Source organism: Penicillium argentinense (genome assembly GCF_028826775.1).
Source record: "Penicillium argentinense strain IBT 30761 chromosome Unknown utg000004l_segment0_segment0, whole genome shotgun sequence".
In the NCBI taxonomy this organism is placed as follows: domain Eukaryota; kingdom Fungi; phylum Ascomycota; class Eurotiomycetes; order Eurotiales; family Aspergillaceae; genus Penicillium; species Penicillium argentinense.
In genome coordinates, this window is record NW_026622663.1 from 2583334 (window position 1) to 2610198 (window position 26865).

The window sequence follows — 26865 nt, forward strand, 5'->3', positions numbered from 1 at the left end:
AAACACGAATTGGGAGGATAACCGGCTCGAAATAACACAGTTGAATTCGTCAGTTGGACCCCCCTCCCTTTTTCTTCCACAATATGTCTTGTATGCACCCCGTAATCCCAGGTCCCAAGGAGTTCAGGTTTGGTATCGTTGATTTTTGTTTTTAATCGGTTTCCTCTCTTTACATGACAACACCGGAGTTGGAGGCAATACGCTAAGGAAGTTGTTAGTATCAAGCCATGGGATGCGATGAACGGCTGGTCTATGTTCATGGAGATGGGGAAAACTCACGGGCCAAAGCTCAGCAGCCTCCTTACCGACAGGGCCGGTAATGGCGGATCCCTTCATCTCACCCTTGTTGTTGACGATAACACCGGCGTTGTCCTCGAAGTACAGGTAGATACCGTCGGGGCGGCGCCAGGGCTTGCTCTGGCGGACGACAACAGCGGGCATGACCTTCTTGCGCAGCTCGGGCTTACCCTTCTTGACGGTGGCCATAACCATGTCACCGACACCGGCAGCGGGGAGGCGGTTCAGACGGGCACCGGTACCGGTGACGGCGATGATGTACAGGTTGCGAGCACCGGAGTTATCGCAGCAGTTCATCACGGCGCCACTATTCGAAAACGACCATTAGTATTTCCATTATTAAATTTCTGGTGCTCTCGTCATGTCCATTTCCCCTCGTTCCAATGAATGCTTCCGATTCGTCCGCTTCGTCGTTCGTTCTTCCCGTAGTCGTTCCGAATTCCATGGCGTATCTCCATTTACGGAGCTGCATTTCCCCTCCGATAGTCGTGACGAGAATTGGTTCAACAGCGGTAGTTGGTGATAGGCGTTCATCGAAAGGTTCACTGGACGAGGGGGGACACGACACGATTGTGGGAAAATCTTACGTTGGCAGACCGAGGGACATCTTGAGCTTGTTGCCCGAGGCACCGGCACGACTGTAATGCGATCAACCGTTAGCTGGTCTGTTCTCCAAATCTCTTGACGTTGTATCCCAGTTCCAAATTGCCATCCAACCCTCCCCGCTCGAGATGTTGAACATTGAATGTTCACGTTCGGTCGTCGAAATCGTCGGCGAATTCCTCCCAAGTTTCTTTTTCGGTGTGCTGGGTGTAGATCTGGTAGACTTACCCTCTGCTAGACATGTTGGCGAGTATCACACGGAGTTGTCGGGTGAGTCGAAAAGGGTTGGCGACAAGAAGGCGAGACGGGAGTCGAAGATTCGTCCACGGTGCTTTCTCGCTTAGTGTGCGAGTGCGCAAAATCTTGGCGCCGTATTGGTGGACGGGGTTGCCCTAGCGCTAGCCCGCTTTCGGACTAGCACCGTTCTACGTGTTACATAAGAAACGGAGGTTAAGTCACGTGATATAAAAGTATCCGGCCAGGTTCATTTGCATGGCGTTCACTGAGATGTGCTGGAGCATTTTGGGCAGATAAATGGGGTTGAATGAATGGGAGTGAATGAAATCGCACAGATATGCGCTTTATAAAGATTCAGTAGCCTCGGATGGCTGAGTGGGCACGTATACAAGATACAAGGTATACAAAGAGCCAAGGCATGACTAGGCTAGCTTCAATGAATGTGCCATGTAGTAGTGTAGCAGAATAGAAACACTATACTAGATGAAGGAACAAATAGTTGTAGCGTGTAGTTAAAGAGAACCTTATTTCATGGTACAGATGCAATCAAATATGAAAAGCTGAACCGATTGAATTAACCCTAGCACAGCCTATCCTAAACGGAACCTAATTTCCAAGGACATGATGTGCTAACTACCAGTCAGTACCCTCACTGGGGTAAGCTTTCCGATTCGAGAAAATCCAAAGAGACAGGAATTTATTCACCCTCTTCCCGTGAAACAAGGTTCTTGTGGTCCATCGCGAAGAGAACCTGCTGTCTCCATGGTCGAAAAAAAAAAGAAAAGGAGCATGCTGCCAAACCGATAACACCTTCTGCCCATTCCCATTGCGCCAGACCCGATATTGTTGCTGCAGTCGTTGCCATTTAGTCCTCCTCTTTTTTGGTTGGCTCACCAAGAGGCGCCGAGATGGCTGCCCTGGCTTCCGAATCTTCAGCAGAGACAGAATGTTGAACTTCCGCATCTTTGTCGGCTGCAGACGCAGAGGGCTCTTTCGAGGGGAATTCAGCTCGAGGAGAAGTGGGAGCTTTAGGAGTACCAGAGGCATCGTCTGTAGCAGTTGAAGTCTCTGGCTTCTTCTCTTCCTGGGGCTCAGTTGCAGGAGCAGACTGTTCGGATTGAGGAGCCGGAGCGGCATCCTCCATGGCTGTATCCTCGTCATGCGGGGAAGAAGGTTGCCGAGAAGCGGCCGCAGATGCATCCTTGTCTTCGCCTTCGACCACCATTTGATCGGCATCAGCAGCGTTATCCTGATCATTTAAGGCAGTAGCCGACGCCTCAGGCTCCGTTCGGGGCACGTCGGTCATCTTGGTGTCCAAGCCACTATCCAAGTCGCCATCAGCGACAGACGAGGCATCCTGCGGGGTAGCCATACCGCTGTCGAGACCAGAGTCCGCAGGATCAAGATTCCTGTAATTTACTTGGTTGCGACGTCGAATAGCTCCCGGTTGGCGACGGACACCATTGGCGGCGTTCTCATCCTCATCCTCGCTCTCACTGAGCTCGCCAGGTTTTTCGACGTACTGATCGAAACGACGTTGAGTGAATCGTTTGTCCTTGTTTTCATCCTCATCTAGGTCGTCGAGAACATCATCGGCATCATCGTCCATGCCCTCGACAAGAGGATTGCGCGGCACATCGGTCATTTGGACCGAGGGCGCAAACGCAGTACGCTTAAGATTCTCAACAACTTGGGTTCGGATCTTGTCAAGGTAGTCCTTCGTATTGGCGTTGTCCATATTGGAGGGGCGAACATCAAGCTCGTAATCCGGTGCAAAGTACTTGAGTAGATGTTAGTAAACTGAACAATATGTGAAAGTTTCGAGGGAAGTAACATACCTCGTAGTAATCGTTGTAGGGCAGATCAGAGCCCAGGCTGTCTCCGACCAAAATGCCAGTTTCAAAAGCCCAGGTACGTGCGACATTACGCATGGTGTAGCCACCTCCACCGAGAATCAAGGTTGGCAAGTCAAAGCCCTTGATAAAGTTGACACAATTGGCATGGCCGCGCATACTCAGGTTGAAACAACCTAGGCGGTCCCCAGACAAGCTATCACCACCGCACTGCAGGACAACAGCCTCGGGACGGTACCATTCCATAACGCTCTTGATCACAGGCTCGAAAATGCTCTTGTAGGAGACATCGTTGATACCGTCACGCAAAGGGAAGTTGACGGCATAGTACTTTCCATGGCCGACACCGATATCGCGGAGCTCGCCTGTGCCCGGGAAATACTCGCCATATTTGTGGAACGAGACGGTCATAACACGATCTGTCGTGTAGAACGCTTCTTCAACACCATCGCCGTGGTGTACGTCAATATCAACATAGAGGACTCTCTGCTTGAAACGAAGAAGCTCCAGAATGCCGAGAACAATATCTGCATCAAATTAGTGGCTGGGAGAGCCCTCTTGGGAATTGGAAGGATTTACCATTCACGTAACAGAAGCCGCTAGCCTCGCTTTTTTTGGCATGGTGCAGACCTCCCGCCCAGTTGACAGCAACGTCACATTTGTTGCGGTTCAATCGCGCTGCGCCCTCCATACTGCCACCAGCGCTGATACCGCAGAATTCGAACAGACCATCGAACACAGGGCAATCGTCACCGACATTGTAACGACTTTGTTCCTTCGAAAACTGATCCATATTATCTGGTGTCACCTTTGACAGGAAGTCGATATATTCATCGGTATGGAATTGAGTCATTTCATATTTCGAGGCCGGTTTCGCACGCTGAGCAGGATGTTGGTTAGCTTTCATGTTTAATCTTTTGCTCAGACTTGATGATTAAGAGACGACTCACGTAGATTTCCATTTTCTTGTAAAGGCCATAGTTCATGACCAAACTGTGCGTCATGCGAATTCGGTGCGGCTTCATTGGGTGACCGGAGACGTAGGCATAATTGCCTACATCAGAGTCGTAGAAGTAGGCGACCTTCTTGTTGTTCGCACCAACGCCGTTGGAAAGAGGCTCCGCAGCCATCGTGGGCGATATACTCGGACGAGGGGACGGACTTGTCAACGAGGTTTGCGGAGAGGACGTGTCAATGAAGAGGAGAGGGCGGCGGCAAGTATGCGGTTAGGGGAGGACAAGATAATTGGAGTTGCTGAGTTCGCAGAGTCACTGAGAGGATTGGGTCCTTATTCACCGAATTGCACCGTGAATAGACCGTACGTTTATTGTTCACGGCAACAAGCAGGTCCAGACAAGCCCATGGCGCAGTGAATCACGACGGGAAAGGCGTGAGAGAATCGATCGCCGCGTGGGAAGGGCGATGGCAGATCATTCACCGCCTTCGTCAGTCGAGCTCCCGGGCTGACTACTTCTCTGACCAAGCATCAACAAGAGTCCTCCAACATCGGCCCTGAAGGTCACTGAAACATCTCATTTGTCTTTCTGCAACATTGGCATTGCAATCTGATTGCAGCTACCCCGTGACAAAATTGCCAGCGACAGACAGATCAACCTTCTGGGAGCTTCCACCAGGGAAGCTATCTTTCGTATCCCTCCTTCACCGATTCATCGATAAATCTCAGCCAACATGGACCGTCTCAACCGAATGCTGCAGGCCGCACAAGGCATGGGGATGGGAAGTGCCGCCCCTGGTGGTGTAAGTGATGTCGCGACGAGGCTACTCGCCATGTGTACACCTACTCGAGCAGGCATGCTTGCAAGACTAGCTACGCATCGTCAATCTGAGAAGTATGATTTCTAACCCCTAATTCTGTTTAGGATACACCGAATCTGATCGATAACTCCGAAACCGTTCACATCTCTTCTCTCGCCCTGCTGAAGATGTTGAGACACGGGCGCGCAGGCGTTCCCATGGAAGTTATGGGTCTGATGCTGGGTGAATTTGTCGACGAATATACAGTGCGCGTGGTAGATGTGTTTGCCATGCCCCAGAGTGGTACTGGTGTTAGTGTCGAGGCCGTGGACCCTGTGTTTCAGACCAAGATGATGGAGATGCTTCGGCAAACGGGGCGGTACGTTCTATCTGGGCTAGCAAGTCATCACAGCACTATACTGACAAGAAAACCATCACAGTCCGGAAACCGTTGTTGGCTGGTATCACTCTCACCCCGGTTTCGGTTGCTGGCTCTCGTCCGTCGATATCAACACCCAGCAGTCCTTCGAGCAGCTTAATTCTCGTGCGGTGGCCGTCGTCGTCGATCCTATCCAGTCAGTCAAGGGCAAGGTTGTCATCGATGCTTTCCGCCTCATTCAGCCCCAAACTGTTGTTATGGGTCAGGAGCCCCGGCAAACAACCTCGAACTTGGGCCACCTGAATAAGCCTTCGATCCAGGCCCTCATTCACGGCCTCAACCGCCACTACTACAGCATCGGAATCAACTACCGGAAGACTGGACTAGAGGAGAACATGCTGATGAATCTGCACAAGCATGTGTGGACTGAAGCTTTGCAAATGAATGACTTCCACGAGGACGGACACCACAATGTGGAGCAGATGAAGCAGCTCGTTAGTCTGGCCGAGGGCTATGAGAAGCGGGTGAAGGAAGAGACCGAATTGAGCAAGGATCAACTGAAGACACGATATGTCGGCAAGGTGGACCCTAAGAAGCGTATGTGCTATACAACCCTCACTCACCTTGACTGGCGTGCTAACTCTATACAGACATTGAAGATGTCAGCCAGCAATTGATTGAGGACAACATCGTTGCTGTGTCCAGACAGATGATCGACAAAGAGGCTTCTGTAGCTCGGCAGTCAAGCTCGAAGGAGGGCGCCAACCCCGCCAATATGGAGGTGGATGAAGAGCTCTAGAGTGCCTCATAGAGGCGAGTGTATGAAACCTACAGAAACGCTCTAATTATGAAATCTTGATTTGTTTCCCTCAAACATTACCCAACTAAGTTCCCGTGAACTTCATAAAACAAATATACTTTGGAGCACTTTTCAACCAGAATGCAGAGGAAATTTAGAATTGTAAACTTGAAACAGATGTATTGATGTTGTCTAGTGAATAAAAGAAGATGAGATGTATATGCTGTTTCTATCAACGCCTCGCAATGTAATAATGTTCATGATTCAATAATTCAAAATCGTAGCACGTCCATATAGGATAAGCTTCTCAGTATAAACTGTGGGATGTCTGCTGACAAGACTCAGGTTTCCAGTCTGATGGCTTGAAGTGTATTGGTCAACGCATCAACGGAGTCGGCATTATTGGCACATAGACCATCGATTGCGGCATCCGCTGGATCTTCCTCTTCGGGGACATAATCATCCTCATAGTCCGTCCAGCCTCTTTGTGGTCCCCAGAGAACCTTTTTCCCGGCCATCTCAGTCTCGTGCAGCAGCCGCACCATCAAATCGCCACCCTTGCGCACTGAGGGATACCCATCAAACTCCACCTGGACCAGGCCAGGCAGCTGTTTCAGGATCTGCTGCATAAGCTTCCCGGCAAATTCGGTATAGTACTCCTTAGAGATGCGGAATCCCTCGAAGACTGGCTGCGATGGGTCACACTCTATGAAAACCTTTAGCGTGCGCGTCAGAGTCATCTCATGCAAGCCCAGCCCTTGGTTGACCGTCCACGATCGCGGTGGTGCCGTCCAGCTGTTGCCTAGGATCAATTCTATAGTGGTGATGGACGGACGGTGGTGGCGGGGGATGGCCCGAACGGTTGGCCGGCGTGAGAAGTCCTGCACGGGAAAAAGGCGGAAGATCTGAGAGGAATAGAACATATGACTGGCCTCGTCATAGAAGGAGCGCGAGACAAGGAACAGCGCTATGCGATGCGATGTTGGGGCGATAGCCTTGCTCTTCTTCGCGGAGGAGCCGACGGTGCCCGCATTTTGCAGCGCACGATTCTTCCGGGTGGGCGTGAAGAGGACGAAATGGTAGATGCGCAGGCGAATCTCGGAGGGTAATCTGAGGAAGGGAAATGGCTGTCGTACTTGAGTCTCTGACTCTGGCTCCGAGTCAGACGACTCTGGGACTTCCAGAGTCTTGCGCAATCGCAATTTCCTGGGGCCCATGGTGGCGGAGGAAAGGTTTGCAGAGAGGCGAGAAAGATCTATAAGTACGCGGCACGAATTCTAAAGATTTGATTGGCACGGAAGGATTTCATAAATGATTGCATTCTCTGCAGAACCGGTAGTCAAGCAAGCAAATCAACTTGGCTTGGAACACCGTCTCGTCTGTCTCTTTCCAATCAGACAGAGTCGAAAGCAAAGGGGTGATTTGTCTCCCACGAACGGAGCTGCAGCTTCACCGGAAGCCTTTGCTGCGGCTCTTGGATGTGGGAGTAGAAAAGACTTCTTTTGGTCTCCCCAGCTAATACAACCCGACACGCATAAAATAGGCGTACCGAGTCAAATTAATGTCTGGGTTGCAACTTTCATAACTTGAAAAAAAGAAAAGAAAACACGGGGCGGACGCGGCGCCCTAAAAGAGAATTGCACTTTGGGACCGTGTGGGCCGCCCGATCGACCACGCGCCGACTTTTTTGCGGGAAACTCCTCCCGAAAGTCTGAGGAGCGAGTATCGCAGGACAGGACAGTTTTGTTTCTTGTTCCAATACATTACCAAACTCCATCCCCGCCATGCTGAGTCGTGCCGTTCTGCCTCTCACGAGGCCCAACGTCCTCGCCTCTGCCGTCCGGGTATCGGCCTTGTCTGCCCAGAGGCCCCGGTGGTATGCCAAAGGCAAGGGCACTCCGTACACCCTACCCGACTCGATGCAGCCCAAGGAGCCTAAAGCCAATAAACCCAAGACTGCCGAGAACCCCCAACAAAAGCAACATGCTTCGGAACAACCCGAGTTTGATACCAAGGCTCAGCCCGAGACCGGCGCGCCGGAGCCCTCTAAATCCGTGAGTATAGCGGCATCCATTTAGCTTGTTAAGGCATCCCTTTCTGACCCATCATGGCGCCTATATAGTCTGAAGCCGAAGACATCCCCGAGCAGTCTCTTCCCGACCTGACCCAGGGTATCCCTTCGACATTGGCCGCGGAGCTGGAGGGTAGGACCAAAAAATCACAGCTTAACCTTACTGAGGATCCCACATCAGAGGAATACAGTGAAGAGAAGCGGGGAGGTGGCGGCGATATCCCCAAAGGCGGCTATGAAACATCTCTGGACCGCCGCAAGGCCCGTATGGCCAACATCATGTACGCCCTAATGCTGGCCGCCGGTGTGGCTGGAATGGGTTATCTGGGCCGCAACTGGGAATCCGATGAGGAGGAGCGGGCTCATTCCGAACAGCCGTCTGGCTGGGGTCTTGGTCTTTGGTGGAACCGCATTAAGGCTCGCACCGGAGACCTCACTAGCTACTACAAGGATCCCGCATTCCCGAAACTGCTCCCCGATGAGGACCCCAACATGCGCCAGCCCTACACTCTGGTCCTCAGTCTGGAGGACCTCCTTGTCCACAGCGAATGGAGCCGTGAACACGGATGGCGAGTTGCGAAGCGCCCCGGCATCGACTACTTCCTTCGGTACCTCAACCAGTATTACGAGCTTGTTCTTTTCACCAGCGTTCCCAGCATGATGGCCGACCAGGTTCTCCGCAAACTTGACCCATACCGCATCATTCGCTGGCCTCTTTTCCGTGAAGCTACTCGCTATAAGGATGGCGAGTATATCAAGGTATGTTGGGACTAGATGCGCATTCTAGTTTGGCTTTCGCTGACCACTCGTCAATAGGATCTCGAATACCTAAACCGTGATCTGTCCAAGGTCATTCTTATCGACACTAAGGAAGAGCACGCCCGCCTTCAGCCGGAGAACGCCATTGTGTTGGACAAATGGACTGGCAACCCTAAGGACAAGACTCTTGTCGCCCTCATTCCCTTCTTGGAGTACCTTGCTGGTATGGGAGTCGAGGATGTTCGCCCCGTGTTGAAATCGTTTGAAGGTACCGATATTCCGATTGAATTCGCCAAGCGTGAGAAGGCCATGCGCGAGCGTTTTGAGAAGGAGCTCGCGGAAGAGAAGAAGAAGAAGCCTTCGCTCTCTATGGGCAGCCTCGCCTCTGCCCTTGGCTTGAAGTCTGGTAGCACCATGAGTGGTGAAGTTTCGCCCTCTGAGGGTTTGGCACAGGGCAAGATGCTGTGGGATCAGATCCGCGAGCGCGGCCAGAAAAACTATGAGATGATCGAGCGGGAGATCCGTGAGAACGGCGAGAAGTGGCTCGCTGAGATGGCCGCCGAAGAGGAGAAGGCCCGTCAGGAGCAGATGGCCAGCATGAAGGGCTCCTTCACTGGAGTGTTTGGTGCCGGTAGTAACAAGGAGTAATTGGGCCTGAAACTGCCTATCTACTCTTGATTTTGCTTTGATCATCCCAACTCATCATCCTTGCGAATTGTTTATGTGTCATTTATGGGCAAGGGCGGGGCATTAGATGGTTTTCTTGGGTTCATTCTGCTCATTCCATTTTCCGGAACGACTTGTAAAATAGCGTTTGGTGTCCGATTCTCTTGTTTCTTGTTTCTCGATGTACAAAATTTTGGTCAGATGTTTTAATTTGAGGAAAAAACAACAAAGCTGATAGGCTGGATTACAAGGTATTTGCATTGTCTGGGTCTCGCATTGAAAACCGGGTATAATAAGTACATGTTGCTGTGAACTGTCATACTAAGAAGAGTGCGCGCCTGATCGCCGTCCCAAAGAAGACCCCGTAAACCCCTCTTGAAGGCCAGAGAAACCAATCGAATGAGCAAGTCGAAATCAAGACAGGTTGACATCTTGGAAGACAGAAACATCCCAGATGCCTGTCATGTCGAATGGGAAGCCATCCATTGTACCAAAGGTATTGGAGATGGACATCATATCGTCCACAATGTCATTGTTGGTTTGCGTCTCAGGCAGCGAGATTGCGGCTGGGTTAACAAGTCCATTGTCGGCCATCGAGTTCGTCATCGCATGCTCTGTCGTGGTACCAGTGCCAGGTAACCGGTGCATGATGCGCTCACAGTGATCCAGGCACATGTCCGCTACATCCCAGTCTTCCTCTTCTTGGACCCGTCGGAGAACGGTACGGAGGGTTTCGACGTTGGCGAGACAGGACCGGGCGACTTCGCCATCATTCGTTTCGAGGGCGCAACGAACTAGAAGGGTCGCAGTCGAGGTCAGGTGGAATGCGCTGTCTGGAAGATGTTAGTCCAAATAGATTGGAAAAATTGGGAGCTAGAGAGTGCAGGGTTACATACAAGGCAGCCAGAATTCCTTGAAGTTCTCTTTTCTCAGAGATGATATGAATCGCACAATTTCCTCTGCTGATCTGCGGCACTCCGTTTGGAAGTACCGACGAGCTTCGGGATTGTCTGTTTCGGCGTTGTTCACCTCCTGTGCGTAACCTGAGTTAGCAAATGGCTACAGGGAATATGGTCATGAGGCTTGCTTACATTCAACTCCACTCGACTGACCAGCATCTTGACCGCTAAAAATGCAAGCTGCAAGCTGCTAGATGCATGTAACTGGTCTCCGCGGTTTTGAGTAGGCAACCGTAGCCAGTCGGGCAGAGAATCCTCCCACGAGTCAAGATCGGTCCGGATTTGTCGCAATTTCTTCGAGCTCTCACGTGCCAGCTTCGCTTGCAGGCCATAAACCAGTGGTAGCAGCTCGCCCAATATCTCAGTCAATTTACAAAGCGCAATATGGCAGCGAGCCGCACGCACGCGCTCAGTACTGCGAACATGCGTGGGCACCAGCCCTTCGACAGTAGGCAAGGGTACATCGTATTGAGTTTTCGCAATCTGCGGCGGGACGCCGTGGCCGAAACTTCCCCTGTGGAACAAATTAGCGAATGCAACTAGCAGCTGATAGTTGTACAAAATATCATACCATCGATCGTGAATAACTACTCCCCACCAAAGACGGATACGGTGGTCCTTCTCCGACTGTGAGAGCTTCCACATGCTCGGGTCTCTGTTCAATCCAAGGCAGTTGGCAAGTGAGAGCATTCTTCCACAGCTGATAGCATTTCCTGTCATGGAGAAAATCGGCCTTCCAGTCAGGTCAATTAGGGCAGCGCTGATTGTCGAAAGTCCTGGGGCAGAGAATTCTTCGTGCAATGCGGCAACAGTCATGTTGACGGCGTATCGAACGTCAGGCTTGGGATGACATGCGAGTTTCGGGGCATGCTTCCAATAAACCAGTGACATAGAATAGACTTGACATATCAGCGAAGCTGGTGGGTCTTCTAACCCGTCCGTAGTATAGGATTCCCAGAACGCCTCGCCGTCGAATATAGGAAAAGCGACATTGAACCGGTCGATGAAGCTGTCGAAGAAAGAGTGTCAGAGATCACGATTCTTTAATGAATCTGTCGCAAGCAGCTACTCACAGTCGCACAAGATCGTGCTTGAAGGGTCCAAGAATCTGCTCCAAAATCTCTCTTTGGTTTTCTCCCGGAGGAACCCCGCGCCGCATACCTTTCCTCCGGCGTGAGATGGTGGTATACAGGACGGGTTTCCTAGGATCGCTCGAGTAGATGTTATACGGGTGACTGTTGGGTTCTTCGGAAAGACTGGTCCGTTCAGGAGGCATGTGCTTCTCAATGACCTGCGCGTCCTCCGCGACCATCGGTCCCACGATGAGCACTGACTCATTATGGGGATCATCGTCTTTGCGCCGCGCATCGCTTCCCCGGCGGCCAGAAGATGAAATTGTACCCTGAGGACTAGGACCATTGGTCGATTGTCGCGAACTAGGAAGTCCATCAGGACTACGCTTGCGCTTTTGCCCCGTCACCTGCTCCATCGGTGGACCTCCGGGCCATGACTTGGATTCCGTTGTGCTCAACACTGACGAGTCTTGGCTTTGCTCCTCCTGGTAGTGACAATCGGCACCCTGCACGCGACATAGCAGACATGACTGTCCTGGAATATCAACCGTGCATCGGGATTTGCGTTTGCGACAGAGGTCGCAGGCGCGGACTTTGTGGGACCGGTATGGGCGCGCACCGGCGTTGAAACCCGGCGACGGCAATTTGGAGGTGGAATTGACTTGAAGAGTTGCAGGCGACATGATGCGCAACTCAAGTAGCTGCAAACAAGAAGAGGGGAGTTGAAGGAACAATCTGGGGAAAAGTTCCCGGGGACTTTTCGGAGTCGGCCGATCTCAGTTGGTCAGAGTGAGGGGTATGACCCGGCCGAATGCGAAAGGTAGAACGATCGGGGATCGGGGGGCCAAACGTTGCGAGCTACCGTGGGTCACGAGGCATTGGACACCATGCTGCCAGTGAGTGCGTTCTGCCGAGTCGAGTGCTTGTCGATGAATGAGGGTACCGTTGCCGCGATGAAGCAAATACGCACTTCCCCAGTTAGCCGATGTGCAAATCTGCCACCCTGCCGCTTTGGACGGCCCGCATCGGCAAATCTGCCAATTTGCAAATTTGCAAACCGCGCTGGGCTAAACTGAATGCGGGGATGCTGACTCATTCCACGTGCAGCGCTATTTATATCAACACGATCGACAACAGGCGTCATTTGCGAGGAGGTTGGGACGCACAGCCACGCTTCAAGGGCATCTCGAACTCGGATGCCAGCGCCAATTCCGCATGTCGTGGACCGCTGGTGATCATGGAGGAGGATGCCTCTTCCCCACGAGAGCCCGCCTTTGATCGGCTGCCCCCAAAAGTAATCGAACAGTGAGTGTTCCCGTCCTTTGTCAACGAGGCTGTGTGAAATGCACAAATTCTGACGACCGCAGCATTCTTTACGTCGCCGATGCCAATACCTTTGCGTCTCTGTCCCTACTGAACAGGCTATGGAGGCGGACATCCGAATCACCAGCGTTGTATGCGCATCACTTATCGCGTTGTCCCTCTTTCGCTTGGGCGCGGGGCACTAGTCCCGCACCTGGTGAGACTGGTGAGTCGGAGAGCTTACCAGTCCTGAAGGACCATTTCATTGAGGAAATCAGACGGAATGCATTTGATGTGTTTCTTCGGCCCCGCCGAACTCTGGTTCGCTTGATATCGAGCTCTATGAGCTCGTCTACTGCATTCCCCCAAGGCGAAGTATTTCGATTCTCTTTCTCGGCAAACGGCCAGCTAGTTCTTTGCATCAGCTCGTCTCGCATAGTTGTTTTGGAACTCTCTTCAGATCCAGTGGCTGTGAAGCATGAGCTAAAAACTCGCCGACGCCCTCTGGGGGCTACCATACATGATGACGGCTCACTCCTCGCGGTTCTGTCCTCTACCCACAAGGTGAACATCTACCGACTCTGCAACGAGGAAGTGAGACTTATGCAAACCATCACGCTAAACGATGCCCCTCGTGATTTGAAATTTTCTCCCACGGGAAGTGTATTGGCTCTATCTTTCGAGGATTGTATAGAGGTGCACGCTGTAGGCGAGGAGGTTCTAGTGACAGAACGTCGCGCAGCTCGTTGCCCAAGAATCGATACAATCTGTTTCTCTCCAGATGGATCTATGCTACTTGGATCCCCGGTGGACTATGAGCTTGATGGAATCGTGACAATCACCGCCCCATTTTATACGGAGCCCGGCCTCGACGTCACACCACAGGAAGTGCAGATGCGCATGTGGACAACGCAGATCCTTTTCCCGGAAATAACATCCGGCTTCACGCATGCCTGTCTGATTAAAGGCCACGAGGAAGAAGATGATAGCTGGATTCTTGGGTATGACATCCAGCTAGCAGCGTTCAGAGCTATCAAGATCAACAATACCGGAACGGGTGGTGTGTACTTTGCTAGCCCTTTCTTGGCGGATGAACCACGAGAGATGCTGCCTATCATGCTCCCCACAACGGACGAATTTGGTGAGCTTGTCGCCTTGGGATTCCAAGACTCTGAAGTATGGATATATGGCGTGCCTAAGCGTCTGGATGTTCCCTCTACCAGTCCGACGTCGGGGCCACAAGAGGACATCGAGACTCATTTCAATGGCGACTATCATTGTCAGGGCCAAGCTCCCCCTCGTGATAATCTAGTGCAACTGCATAAGATAATTCAACAGCCGAAAACATTGATCCGTGGGCGTCGAGTGGCTGATATGCACGGAATGACTGCGGCTCACTGGGTGCGATCGACCCCGGCAACAAAATTTCGACGTCGCTTAGTTACCGTGGCACCAGGTGGCGTACGTCCGCAGATATTTGGCGAGGAGGATGTCCCCGTTGATGGTGGACGCATGTTGGTCCTAGATTTTGAAAGATCGACTAATAATGGCGGGGACGTGGAGATCGACATCGAAATCGGGGAGACAGAGCCAAAAATGTTGATGGAACCAGATTCTTCTTTAGATACAGAAGTCGAGCTTGAAAGAAGGAGAACGCGTTTGAATCGAGGCGATACCGATCCCACCACACTTACTGCACTTGGACGTCGCTCATCCAGATCCACACGACAGAATCCACGATCTGCTAGTCAGACATTACTGCCGCATATTCGCCGCAATAGTCTATCGGTTCCCACATCCCCAGAGGAAGTGACCGCTGGAAACGTTCCAGAGATTCCATATGACAACACTCAGCCTCGCTCTCAAGACACACTCCACCGGGCCGCTACAGCTGCAGCTTCAACCCGAGGCCGATATGACCCGCGGTACCGAAATACCCCCAGCCGCCGTTATGTGCCCCATGAAAGCGATGCGGACAATTGGGTGCCACCACCTCCCCCATACAAGCGAGAAGCTGATGAGCCTTTGCCGGAACATCTTCGACAAACACTGCTTCCTAGTGGCGCCAGCAATAATTTACGACCCGGCGAGTCAGCCACTCAGCAAATCCAGCGAGCACAAACCACCCGTGTCGCGCGACCATACCCGCAAGGTCATCCTCGTCCGCAATCCGCCATTCTCCAACGACTAGGCTCTATTTCCAGGCGCCCAATCAGAGCTCGGGGAGATTCTGCATCTCCAATTGAAAGGCCTGTTCAAGACCATATCGATGTTCCTACATTGGCCGTACCCCAGCCTCCGGAGCAAATTGTCGTAACTGAAAGTTCCCCTGTGAACGCTTGGCCACGCCCACGAACCACAGCACCACCGACTGTTCCTGTTGTCACCGGGCAGCTTCCATCTCTTCAACCGCTACCACAATTAACGGTTCAGTCATCTGAACAGGCTACACGAGAGCCGATCATGACTATGCCTTCTCTAGGGGCTACTATGCTCGGGGAGGCCTATCTTCCCTACTCTGTGTCATCGCCAAACCTCCTTCATATTCCGGAGCCACACGGGAATGCATTGGACATATCGGCTGCAGAAGATGAGGCCCAGGTTCCTGAAAGACAGAGATCTTTCCGCCGGCGAGTGTCAACAGAGCCGATCAGCCTACCACCTCCAGAGAACGAGGAGTGGCGACGGCGAATTGAGGATTGGAATGAACACACCATCCGGGAGCGTAGTCGAAAACGACGAAATAAGTGCATTATTATGTAGCGAGTCTTTTGTACATGTGTCTATTAAATAGACCACTATACCCTCGTTAGAAGATGTTCATAATGTCTGAATTAAAAACAAAATCCATCATATTGCTTTGAAGCTTCAGGCTGCCAAGGGTAAAATAAGTAAGCTTCAATTTTACTTGAAAGCGAAAATTGTTTCAACTGAGACATGCAGTCTTAACGGTAAAGCCGATTTGATAATTACCATGCTACTAAATCCTACAATACAGGATACTGTTGTTCTTCAACCTCATAAGTGGTCAATTTCTATGAGTCACGATTGGACGTTGAGTCCGCGGGCACCCCGGGGAGTTTGGGCCTTTCTCCGGTACTGGTGGAAAGGACTTATACTGTGGATAGATTTTGGGGATTGCTACCTACATACCTCCTTATGCACTCACAGTCGATCGGATCGCCAAAATGGATTCCAGCCTCAAAAATCGTCAGCTGAGTGTTTCAAAAAGGCGACTATTTGCTACTCATAAAATATTTTATGCTTCGTTCGGGGCAGAAAAATTGCGGTCGCATTCTTCGCACTCCTTTTCGGCGATGAAGTCTATACAACATGCATTTGTAAAATGTTGTACAGACGTCCCGATCACGTCATTTTAGATAAAATCTTTTTAAGCGAGAACAGTTGGTCTCGACTTGCCAGAGCGAATCGATCAGCCGCTAGTCGAAATGAGCTACCCACCTTCCACGGTGGATCACCGGTGCTCGTTGCTACAAACGGCCATTCGGTGCATGAGCCATGGCTACATCGAAGATCTAGCTCCAGAAAGAAAAGCTTTCGATGTACGACTGACGTGAGGTCCTTCTAGTGTAATACGGAAATTTTGAATTCCGACTATTCAGATACTGAATCCCAAAAACAAACGCCGAAGCGCCAAATTTCTGCCCGTCGGCCTGATATTACATCAGCGTCTGTACCGGAGTCACCTGATGCTCCCCGCGCTGAGTCATTCACGCCGGCGCTTGAACTTGGGAAAGTTGAAAGTCTGCCAGTGAACCACCGTGCGGAGATCGCAAGGAAGATTTGACCTGGAAAAACTGACGACTGTCTTGGGCTCGCACTTGATCTAATCCCGTGCACCGCTCGTATACCGCCGGACAAGCTACCCTTGTCCTGCTCGGAAACTCGATTCGGCCTGCATCAACGTCATCAGCCTGGCGTCTTTTGGACGATCAAGCGGAATCGGAGGGTCCCAGAGCCCAGCCTTCGATCCAGCAGTCGGGATTGATAATGCTGCAGCTGCTATCAATCCCGTAATGGCGGGTATCAATCATGCGCCCGTCTCTATGGCGGTCACCGACAACATGCAGGCTCGCAAACGCAATGTCACCATTGCGGGTATGGACAGCTCCCCGGGGAGTATTGAGGATGCAGAGGATAATGATATGCGCGATGACAAGAGGCGACAGCCTGTGAAGCGCGCTTGCAATGAATGCCGACAGCAAAAGGTGGGTGTAGCCCGTATTCTTCATCGTCATGCGACACCCGCCGCCGGCCGCCGAAATTTGCGGTGATTGCAAGGCTCTATCCACTTCAACCAAACAACGGACTCTAACTTATTGATTCTTCATATAGTTACGATGCGATGTTGTTCAAGATCCCTGGGTTGATTGTTCTCGGTGTCGTCGGTTGAAACTAGACTGCAAGATCGAGTCGAATTTCAAGCGCGTCGGGAAACGCAGCCGGAATGCCGAGATGGAACGAGAGATTATCGAATTGAGAAAGCAGATTGCGTCAAGCAACACCCGCTCGACAAGCAACCCTCCACAGCCCGTGGCGGCTGGCCAGTTGACGCCCAAGCAGGAATCCAGCCAAGTCAGCCCCGCGGGTGTCTACCAAACCCCCTCAGCTATGTCGACAGACCAATATATGGGTTCGCAGGAAGCTGTCGCATCCCTTCTGGACTTGAGATCGGGCTTTGACGGCTCTAATTATATGAGAAATGGGAACCAACAATTCAAACGGATTGAAGACATCATAGTTGTGCCGGAAAAGGTGACGGAGCTGTTCAACTTGTATGGTCTTGATTCTTGTGGCAATTCTCGCCATTAGCTCAGCTAACCATCTAGCTAGGTTTTTCACGTACTACCATCCGTTTTTGCCATTCCTGGAGCGACAACAATCTCCGGACGACTACTACACCTCTTCACCATTGCTATTCTGGACAATCATCAGTGTCGGAGCCAGGCGGTACCCGAGTGATACCGGACTTTTGAATTCACTTGCAGGGCCCGTCACTCGCCTGGTGTGGAGCACCTTAGCAGATATTCCCCAAAGTTATCATGTCGTGAAGGCGCTCTGTCTCCTCTGCTCATGGCCGTTCCCCACAAGCAGCACATCCACTGACCCAACATTTATGCTCTGTGGGCTCATGGTTCAGTTGTCCATGCAGCTTGGTCTTCATCGGCCTTCCCACAGCCAGGATTTCAGCAAATTCCGCGTTGAGCTTATCGAAGAGGAATTAAAAGATAAGGTGCGCACGTGGGCTATCTGTAATATCGTTGCGCAGAGGTAAGCCGACCTCCCCTCGTCTCTCTTGAGGCTTGACCTAACTTGTTTCCAGAGTATCCACTGGCTATGGACAGCCCCCGTCCACGATTTATGACTGGACTTTGTCCTCGAATGATTCGTCAGACCCGAATTTCAAACTTCCTGGAGATATCAAGCCCAGACTCGAGATTGAGAAGTTCTGTGACAAGATTACCAAGGCATTATATGCAAACAGACGCGATCCAGTGGGTCTCACTAGTGATCGGGAGAGGAGTACCATGCTTTCCTTCCTTTCGCGAGACTTCGACGAGCTCGAGGAACAGCTCAAAGCACAGAATGATTGTAAGACTGCAAATTTCCGTCGTCCAATTTTCCTAATTCTAATTTACCGCCAGGCATAACGAACCTGTTTCTCCGTGCGTCGAATCTCCATCTGCATTTGTCAGCGTTCTTTGATGATCCCTCTGCCAAAGACTACCGCGAGCGTCTTCTATCTCTCTATGTCGCGACTACATCATTCCTCGAGGTTGCAATGAACTTGGAAACCGAAGTCGGACCCGTGCTCTCCTATACGCCTTATTATGTCTATCAAATGATGGTCGCAGCCGGTTGCACTCTTCTGAAACTGTGCAAGAGTTTCTTTGCTGCTCATATCGATATGGAGTACACAAAAAACCTGTTCAACCGAACAATCTGGGCGGTGCGCAGCGTCTCTGTTTCGAACAATGACTTGCCTGAACGCCTTGCCGAGGTGCTGGCTCAAATGTGGCGACTGGGTGGTGCCCCTCAAGCAACGAGCGGTGCCGACGTCGATGATTCTTTGAGACTCAGAGTTCGCTGTCGAATGAGTATGTCTCTGCTCTTTGATTCTGTCTGGCGATGGCGGGAAGATGCTCGAACAAAGGGACGAAACATTGAAGGTGGGTACTCGCATTCCTCAGACCTCGGGTGATTTTCAGAACTATACTAATTCAATCAAGCCTATCTCAAAAACCCCACCAACCCCGACTCAGCCGCCGACTCATCCGCAGCGTCTTCTGTGGGTCCGCCACATACCTCTTCCTCTACACCTGGCATCACCGGGGGTGATCCAAGCCTCGCGCCCGCACCCATACTTCCGCAAGCCAATTTGGGGGTCCAGCCGCCTGGTAACGGAGTTGGCGGACTTCCTAGTGGATTCATGGAGCCCAATTATGAGGTCTTTGACCCGCTCAATTGGCTACTTGACGGCTTAGTTGATTTGCCTTACTCATACTCAACCATGGGCGGAATTGAGCCCCAGAGCATTTCATAAGTCAACAGCTTGGCTCTTTACTTGTTTGGTGTTGTTCTCTCGCGGGCGTAATTTGCGGTGTCTCTGTTTGTACCATTATACCACACGGAACCATTGTTGATACCTCATGAGGAGTTTTCTTTTTACCTTTTTTTTCACATCGCTTTCTAGTCTGTTGTTCACATAATCCCATACCGCCAACGGGTTCTTGTATGACGTTCCTTCTTTCTTGATTGGTAGTATAGCTGTGCCTCACATGAACCCGGCATTTTTTCCTGCTGAATATGGTACCTGTCTGGCGCGTTTGAACCGAATAGCCCGCATGCAATATTAGAGCAAACCCCTGTATCTCTGCATTAAATATCACATTTTCAGACTTGGCGTGGTTTATTGGGCCTTAGTGTTCCCAGGCAGGTACATTAGGCTTGTATACGTCTATTCTCAGTGGTGGTATTCGCACATCTAATGTATGCGACCCTATTCAAGCTAGGTGTTATGACACTAGTTAATGTGACGACGTGGTCACAGGGTGACCTCAAGATAACCTCTCTCATTCTTTGATTTGGGAGCTTTTTTATTTTTCAATCTTCTCTTTGATTTCATTTTCCAGGGTGCCGCTCTCGAGTGTGAGATATTCCCAGCCCAAAGTGGTATCTCTCCTCCCCCACCCCACCTATCTTGAACCCTCTCTCTTCATACTCGTGACAGTCGACCAAAATGACACCGCTACAAGAGCTCTTTTCGCGTTTAATGAATCCTCCGACCCACACATGGTCTGGCCTCTTGGCTCTCTCTACACTCTTTGTTGCTGCTATTGCGGGTGCCTTGATCATTGTGTCCACTCGGCTCTCAAACGTGAGTACATGGCCCCGAACCGAAGCAATTACAGGAGAGACGACAAGGAAAGTGCACGCGAGAATGGATTCTAATTGAGGCGTTTCTTTTAACAGGATGATGTTCCATTCCCAGAGGGCAGGGGTCTTTTTGCCATCCTCTATCAGCAATACCGCTTCGTCGTGGACGGACCGGGGTTTATCAAAATCGGATATGACCGGTTCATCGACGGGCTTTTTGAAGTTCCTCGCACGTTCCGCTTTGGTCAGGTTATCATTTGCAAGCCAAGTTTGATCCAGGAATTGAAAAACACGCGCAGCGCCGTCGCGTCGTCGGAGCCATGGATTGAGCAGGTGAGAGAATACGCACATGAAACTTAACTCTTGTTTGTTGAAAATAAATAGCTTTTACAAATCTCCCATACTATGCCTGGATATTTCCCCGCGGGAAAAGAATGGCCTGCCATCGCAAAAACCACCCCAGGTGTTATTCGTGGAACTGTGCACAAACACTTGGATCGGTATGTTCCGACAATGAACGAGGCCATTCTCACACAGATACGAGCTCTCAAATTTACGACGCATGGCGGTAAGCTCGCTTTATCTAATTCCATGTCCCATCCTAACAGTGGGATTCGAACTCACTCGCTTTGAACTTAGAATGCACAGTCAGTTGCTTCGAATTTGCATACTCCGTCGTCGCACGGAGTGGCAGCTTCGCCATGGTAGGCGAGCGCCTTGCTCACAATGAAGAATACATTCAAGCAGTCAAGGAGCACATACTTGGGATGATCATGACCACTCGAGTCCAGTTTCTCATTCCTGATTGCCTCAAGCGGTAGGTCAAATCATCTCTCAGGCCCGGGATCGGATTGCTCACTCCTTTGCAATGTCTAGTTACATCGGTGGCTTTATCAGTCGCTTGGCTACATTAGGCACACGTTGGGATATGAATGCATCACGCAAGATTTTACTAAAACACTTCGAGGCACGAGCAACTGAATACCGCAGGGACATAACTCGCTCTGGAGAGCTAGTTACCAGCCAGGCCAATCCGGAGCAGGCGGAAAAGCCGGTATGCATTCTATTATTACCCTCTTCTCATATGTTGCATATTCGAATATGCATGTTCGCATGATCCATGGATGCTCAAAGCTCCAGGTCGAGATTTTCCGGTGGCTATTCGAAAGTTCCGTTCTCCGCCATCGATGGAGTTATTCAGAAGTTCTTGGCGAGATGCTCTTACTCCAATTTGCATTCGTCTACACTACCGGATACGTGAGTTTGTGTCTGGTTTTTGAACTGTGTAATTGGAATCTGAAACCATCTATCTACAGGCTCTCTACGGTGCTTTGGCCGAACTCGCCCGACACCCGGAGTACATACAGCCACTGCGCGAGGAAATTGAGACAACCCTCGCTAAATATGGGGCCACTATTTCGGGATGTGACCAAATGATATTGCTGGACAGTTTTCTCAAGGAGTGTCAGCGCTTGCATCCTCCTGCGGCCGGTATGTCCACCTGACCTGTGACTCGGAACGACCAGGGCATATCTCAACTAACAAGAGGATACTATCTGCAGTTTCGGCTCACCGGGTCTGCGTCAAGTCACTTGAATTGTCTAATGGTTAGTCATTCGTCACTATCTTCATGGTTACACTGCTTGAGCTGCTCCGCCCTCTTCGCAATTATTTGATCTTGTAGCTGACAATCCGGATCATCTACACAGGTATCACACTGAGACCAGGAACGCACATCGGCGTACCGAGTAGCTGGATCCAGCGGTCGAGCGTATATTACGAGAACCCAGAGACATTCGATGGCTACCGATTCTTGAAGCTCGCAGCGGCTGGAGCAAAGAATACGAAGCTAGTCGATCTAAGCCCTGACTATCTTGTTTTTGGAATGGGTGTGCACGCCTGGTAAGTAAATTTTGAACGTAATTCATTCGATTCAAGATCACTTGGCATCCTTGGTCTCGGCTATTTGCGACGTCTATCATCTCTTGTCTTTCTCCTTTCAATCCCAACCGCCCAAGCACTCTCGGCATACTCTCGGCTGACCCTCTCGTTCGTGCTTATTGTAGTCCCGGCCGATGGATGGCAAGTGCCCTCATGAAGCTAGTCATTGCTCAGCTCCTGACTCGATTTGATATATTGCCGGCTGATGGCGATTCGTCGCGAGGCTCCTTGATCGGGTCCCTCTCGTTCGAGGAATTCTATGTGCCTAACTTTGGATTGAAATTGTGCCTGCGTCATAGGGAGTGAAGAGTCTGGATTATAGCGCGGTGACTTTCTTGCATACCGCGGAAGAAGATGTCTATGGGACTTTCAGAGCTCCTGTGTGCTTGCTTGATGCAAAAACGTCTCGACTTTCTTCAGAAAGTTCAGTAGATGGATATCATGAGTGAACAGATAGTGAATAGCATTCGACTCATCTCGTTGAATTGTTTTTCATCAGTTGTATCCAGGCAAATTAATGTGAAGGGTCTTCTCAGGCTTGGTAAGGTAGTACCTCAAACTTAGCCTCGATTCATCTCAGCATTGATTCGCCGATAAGCTAATGCGATAAGGTAAGCGGGGCCGCGCTCGTCGCGAGTTAACCTTCCGCGCGAGAGTTCAGTCGACAGACACCATCTTCAACTACTTCCTCCAAGATGGCGTCCGAGGGTTCATCTCGCCCTGGAGGTTCGAAACGCCGACTCCTAATCCCCGAGAAACGAAAACTCCTCCCCCCAAGACCAAAGAAAGTCATCAGCCAGACCAACGAACCGGGGATCGTCTTCAAGAACCCTCGACCCAAAGAAACTGCACACAGCGATGAAAGCGAGGATAATGATGAAGATGCATCCGACAAGCCCACACGTATCGAGTTCGATTTCGCCTCAACCTCTCGGCCCTTTCTCGATCCCTCCACGTGGGAAGCAATGCTGAAGAAATCGCGCGAGGAGAGTGCGATGCGCGGGGGAGACACGGACCCTGCGGACACCGTTGAGACGCCGGAGGAGCAAGCAAGACGCGAGAAAGAATCGGAGTACGGATCGATGGCGATTCGAGGCCGGTCGAGTATCTCTGGTCGAGGAAGGCGAGGCAGAGGTACTGACAAGGGGCATTGGGCAGGACGGCATTAGGTCGAAGAGTAATGCAACATTCGTCAGTGTTCAAGCGTCACATTGAGACGCTGGCAAATGAGGTACTACACTCTACGCGTAGTGTATTAATGCTGACAGGAAATGGTTTACGAGACATGATTATGGGACATGACTACATATGGAAGGCGCATACTGGCAAGAATTAGGACATTGCTAGGGTATTTAATCAAAGGCTGGAATTGCATGTGCAGATAACACAGAGGTGCTTATGGTACATCTTGAGGCCAAAAAAAAACAGGGCGCTGTAGGGCATAAGCATAAGTCATTTAGTCGTAGTCTCGTATCGGAAGTCATCATTCCATGCACGCAAAACCAAAGCAGAAATCAAAAAACGCAGCCAAATTGCGCAACGAGGAAAAACAAGGCAAAACGAAAAGAAAATAAATAAATAATAAATAAACATTGGAAGCAGGGCCAAAATGACTCCCAGATGCATAATCATCATGTTCGTAAAAGATCTTGTCATGTGAAACAGATCCAGTGAAAAAAATATAAGGCATAACAGGCGTGAAGAGCATCACCGCACGACCCCATTGGTGGTGCTGGACGCTACATAGACGGGCCCGCCAATGCTCTGTTTGAGCGTCTCACGACGAGCAGCTCGTTTTCTCTCGTCCCGTCGCTGACGCAGACGACGCAGACGAACCCGCACCTTGCGGAGCGACATCGATCGAAGGCGCAGGCTCCATCGACCAAGCACGCGGTACCGGTGTTGATATACTGGGGATCGGAGCATGCCCCGATCAACCAGACTGCCGCGACTAGCGTTGTAGTCGAGCACTCGTTTCAACTCTGGGCTGCGCCGTGCGAGATACGGTGGGCCATCAAATATGATTCGCTGGTGAGGCAGACCCAGCGAGTTGTTGACAACGAGAGCATCATCGGCATCATGGACGCTCTGACGGGCCGATCTATCCTTTTCGGGAGATCCAGGGATATCATCCCAGAATCCTCGCGGGCGCCAGAAAGGGTGTAAGTTGCTATCCATCTCCAGTCCCGCCGTGCGGTTCTTCGCCGACCGGAGTGAAAATGACCGTGTGATGGCATTAAAAGAATCCGATCGTGGCCTTGCACCCCACGTACGACGAACCGAGCTCCATCGACTACCTAGGCGTCCGTTGCCGTCCTTTTCTTGAGCAGCAGCTCCTCCTTGCTCCTGCATAGGAATAGGTAGGAGTGGCTTCGAAACTGGAGGCTTTGGCGGTGGACGTGGGTTCTTCAAGGGGGAATGAACCATGCCCGTGGCGAATTGAGAAGGATCATCAGCTCCTTGAATGGGCATATCGGGCGTTCGAGGATGATTGTCAGGGTTGTGAAACGCTTGCAGAACGCATGTCTCAGGCGGTGCTCGCGGTTGATTAACCAGAAGAAGGGAGCGATTGTTGTGCGGAAAGAGACTAACAGCAGTTGCCTCGTGGATTTCCACTGGCCCCGGGGATGAGGACGGAATCGACCACTGGGTGTATGGCAAGGATGGGGGTCGCAAGGTGGCCATATCGTCGGTTGAGCTCACCATGACTGCGGGCTGATTGGGAGCCTCAAGGAGACTCTTGGTCTGGGGTTGACGCGGCGGCGTGCCCTTGAAAGCCAGAATGTTTTGGCGAGGTGGGGAGACGGGCTGCTGTTCGAGTCGCTTCTGCATCTCAAGGTCCATTGCTATGGTGTGGCTCCGCAGGCTCTCCGAGGTGAGTGAGGTGGCTCGTGAATTATTGCGGCTCGTTGGAGCGGATAGAGATGAGCTACGAGGCGGAATAACAGGGCGGCCCATGGGACGACCCCGAGATTCTGTGTCTCGGGATAGTGCAGGCACTGAATCAGACATAGTCCGCTTTCGTTGACGAGGAACATCTATAGTGCCAGACCCCATCGATGTCAATGGGGGCCGCTGACTGGATTGCTGAGACGTAGGCTTGGAGGAAACCTGGCTGTGCGGTCCTGACTTGAGAGAAGAGCGTCTCTCCGGTACCACAACAACAGGAATGACATCAATCGACGCGCGAGGCTCGCTTTTCGAGTTCTTCATGGAGAAAGAGACATCCGATGATATGCTTCGGCGGTCCTGCTCCGATATACGGCCAGCCTTGTGGACCAGGCGGTGTTGTTGCGAGTCTGGATTGGACACCGTGGATGTTCGTCCCGAGTTCGTTATGGGGGAACTCGCTGATCGAAGCGAGCCCCTCTTCTCCGTGTGTCGCAGCAACCGCTGTTTTCGTTTTGGGGAATCGATTATCACAGCCTCCACAGTCGATGTCGAAGAAATGCCTGATAACCGGTGGGAGTCCGGCTCTTCGTGGGAGGGCCAACCAATATCTTCCCGGAAACGCTCCATGGAAGAACTGGTTGCTAAATCATGTGGTTCCTTCAATCTATCCCGCAGCGTCTGTTCGCGTCTCAAGGAAGCATTGAGGTTGAGTACGTCCAGCGTATCGTTGACCTCCGAGGCCTTAGGACTGGGTCGATCTGGCATTTTTGAGGCCTCCAACGTCTGCGACATCTTTGAGGGTTTACGCTTCCCCGGGAGCGGAGTAGGTGACCCATCAGTCTGGTTCGCCCATTCGCCGTCGAACGACTCAAAGCCTGTCTCATACTCTGTTTCGCTGAGAGGCCGTGAGTTGGATGGCGGAGTGTCCTTGTCTCTGGTATATGCAAGTGTTGTTCGGACTCCATTTGTGAAATTTTGTCTCGAGGTAGATGATGAGGGAATCCTACGTCTGGCCCTCTGTGATACACTCCGAGATCGAGAGGATCGCCCTGGAGTATCCATATCACCCTCGGAAGATATACTCTCGCAAGCGGTTTGGAACGACTCGGCCCGCGAGGACGAGGACAGGTAGTTGCCAAACTGATTGAGAGTCGGGCGCTTGGAGGTTGAAGTTGTGCGAGGTGGCGTTACATCAGGGGTCGGGGGTTTGGAAGGTCGGCGCGGCGTCAACATGCCTGTCGACTGGTTCTCGGCCGTGGACGAGTCGGTCTTGCGCGGGGTGCGATCGCGATCGTCCATGGGTCCGTCCTGGATCGCATCGGGTGGAGTTAACGGGGGAGCCGGCGCAACTGTGCCATTCTGATCCGGAGAGGCCGGTTGGGCAACCTCGACAGGATTATCACTGGGAACTTCGATACCCCTCCGCGGGAGAGCCTTGTGGGACCTGAAGAGCGGTCGCCCTGTTGAATCCACCGACGGGCCCATCACGCCCACGTTGGGCATCTCGAGGTCGGGATCGAAGAGAGAGGGCGATGATCGGCTGCGATATCGGGAAAGATGGGAATATCGAGTAGTTGGGGTTTCGCATGGCACGTTTTTGTTTTTTCTTTTTTTTTTTTTTTCAGAGGGATGGCTGGGCCGTCAACGGTCGCCAGGATCGCATCGCGGATATAGGAAGCGGGTGATAGATAAAGATCGCAAACTGATGGATCGCCGAGATGTTTCTGCGAGATGCAAGGGAGTCGATCAGTCAAAGTGAAGTGAGTCCACTCGAGCCGACTACGAGTGCATGCAGGCCGTACGGAGGATTCGAAAGGCCTCGACACGCGGCCCGAAGCTAGCGAGTGGCTGGGGAGGCCAACCAAGATTCAAGAAGGCCGG

General features: G+C 51.5%; 11 protein-coding genes across 11 annotated transcripts; 6 read left to right on the plus strand and 5 right to left on the minus strand.

Moving 5' to 3' along the window:
* Positions 1-169: 169 nt before the first annotated feature.
* N7532_003868 (60S ribosomal protein uL14) lies at positions 170-1142 on the minus strand (the record flags this gene model as incomplete). Its single annotated transcript, XM_056616362.1, has 4 exons — positions 170-202; positions 280-604; positions 885-935; positions 1129-1142. 4 exons carry the CDS (start codon positions 1140-1142, stop codon positions 170-172), a joined length of 423 nt encoding a protein of 140 aa, XP_056476719.1.
* An 860-nt stretch (positions 1143-2002) lies between these two features.
* rpdA (histone deacetylase RPD3) lies at positions 2003-4120 on the minus strand (the record flags this gene model as incomplete). The annotated part of the gene is made up of 4 exons (XM_056616363.1): positions 2003-2917; positions 2976-3517; positions 3570-3870; positions 3941-4120. 4 exons carry the CDS (start codon positions 4118-4120, stop codon positions 2003-2005), a joined length of 1938 nt encoding a protein of 645 aa, XP_056476720.1.
* A 559-nt stretch (positions 4121-4679) lies between these two features.
* N7532_003870 (proteasome regulatory particle lid subunit RPN11) lies at positions 4680-5923 on the plus strand (the record flags this gene model as incomplete). Its single annotated transcript, XM_056616364.1, has 4 exons — positions 4680-4748; positions 4871-5124; positions 5186-5721; positions 5775-5923. The coding sequence occupies 4 exons, from the start codon at positions 4680-4682 to the stop codon at positions 5921-5923; spliced, it is 1008 nt and encodes a 335-aa protein (XP_056476721.1).
* A 341-nt stretch (positions 5924-6264) lies between these two features.
* On the minus strand, positions 6265-7140 carry N7532_003871 (uncharacterized protein; the record flags this gene model as incomplete). Its single annotated transcript, XM_056616365.1, has 1 exon — positions 6265-7140. One exon carries the CDS (start codon positions 7138-7140, stop codon positions 6265-6267), a length of 876 nt encoding a protein of 291 aa, XP_056476722.1.
* A 567-nt stretch (positions 7141-7707) lies between these two features.
* Positions 7708-9401, plus strand: N7532_003872 (protein translocase subunit TIM50; the record flags this gene model as incomplete). Its single annotated transcript, XM_056616366.1, has 3 exons — positions 7708-7977; positions 8046-8753; positions 8811-9401. The coding sequence occupies 3 exons, from the start codon at positions 7708-7710 to the stop codon at positions 9399-9401; spliced, it is 1569 nt and encodes a 522-aa protein (XP_056476723.1).
* A 432-nt stretch (positions 9402-9833) lies between these two features.
* N7532_003873 (putative C6 transcription factor) lies at positions 9834-12134 on the minus strand (the record flags this gene model as incomplete). The annotated part of the gene is made up of 5 exons (XM_056616367.1): positions 9834-10252; positions 10316-10451; positions 10511-10892; positions 10950-11387; positions 11452-12134. The coding sequence occupies 5 exons, from the start codon at positions 12132-12134 to the stop codon at positions 9834-9836; spliced, it is 2058 nt and encodes a 685-aa protein (XP_056476724.1).
* A 554-nt stretch (positions 12135-12688) lies between these two features.
* Positions 12689-15516, plus strand: N7532_003874 (F-box domain protein; the record flags this gene model as incomplete). Its single annotated transcript, XM_056616368.1, has 2 exons — positions 12689-12756; positions 12819-15516. The coding sequence occupies 2 exons, from the start codon at positions 12689-12691 to the stop codon at positions 15514-15516; spliced, it is 2766 nt and encodes a 921-aa protein (XP_056476725.1).
* Positions 15517-16790: 1274 nt separating this feature from the next.
* N7532_003875 (putative C6 transcription factor (Leu3)) lies at positions 16791-19318 on the plus strand (the record flags this gene model as incomplete). The annotated part of the gene is made up of 6 exons (XM_056616369.1): positions 16791-16982; positions 17110-17549; positions 17608-18045; positions 18098-18366; positions 18420-18944; positions 19005-19318. The coding sequence occupies 6 exons, from the start codon at positions 16791-16793 to the stop codon at positions 19316-19318; spliced, it is 2178 nt and encodes a 725-aa protein (XP_056476726.1).
* Positions 19319-20014: 696 nt separating this feature from the next.
* N7532_003876 (cytochrome P450) lies at positions 20015-22057 on the plus strand (the record flags this gene model as incomplete). Its single annotated transcript, XM_056616370.1, has 8 exons — positions 20015-20152; positions 20248-20484; positions 20536-20719; positions 20791-20968; positions 21028-21205; positions 21292-21408; positions 21468-21642; positions 21861-22057. The coding sequence occupies 8 exons, from the start codon at positions 20015-20017 to the stop codon at positions 22055-22057; spliced, it is 1404 nt and encodes a 467-aa protein (XP_056476727.1).
* Positions 22058-22787: 730 nt separating this feature from the next.
* N7532_003877 (uncharacterized protein) lies at positions 22788-23261 on the plus strand (the record flags this gene model as incomplete). The annotated part of the gene is made up of 1 exon (XM_056616371.1): positions 22788-23261. The coding sequence occupies one exon, from the start codon at positions 22788-22790 to the stop codon at positions 23259-23261; it is 474 nt and encodes a 157-aa protein (XP_056476728.1).
* Positions 23262-23799: 538 nt separating this feature from the next.
* On the minus strand, positions 23800-26487 carry N7532_003878 (uncharacterized protein; the record flags this gene model as incomplete). Its single annotated transcript, XM_056616372.1, has 1 exon — positions 23800-26487. One exon carries the CDS (start codon positions 26485-26487, stop codon positions 23800-23802), a length of 2688 nt encoding a protein of 895 aa, XP_056476729.1.
* Between the last annotated feature and the right edge of the window lie 378 nt (positions 26488-26865).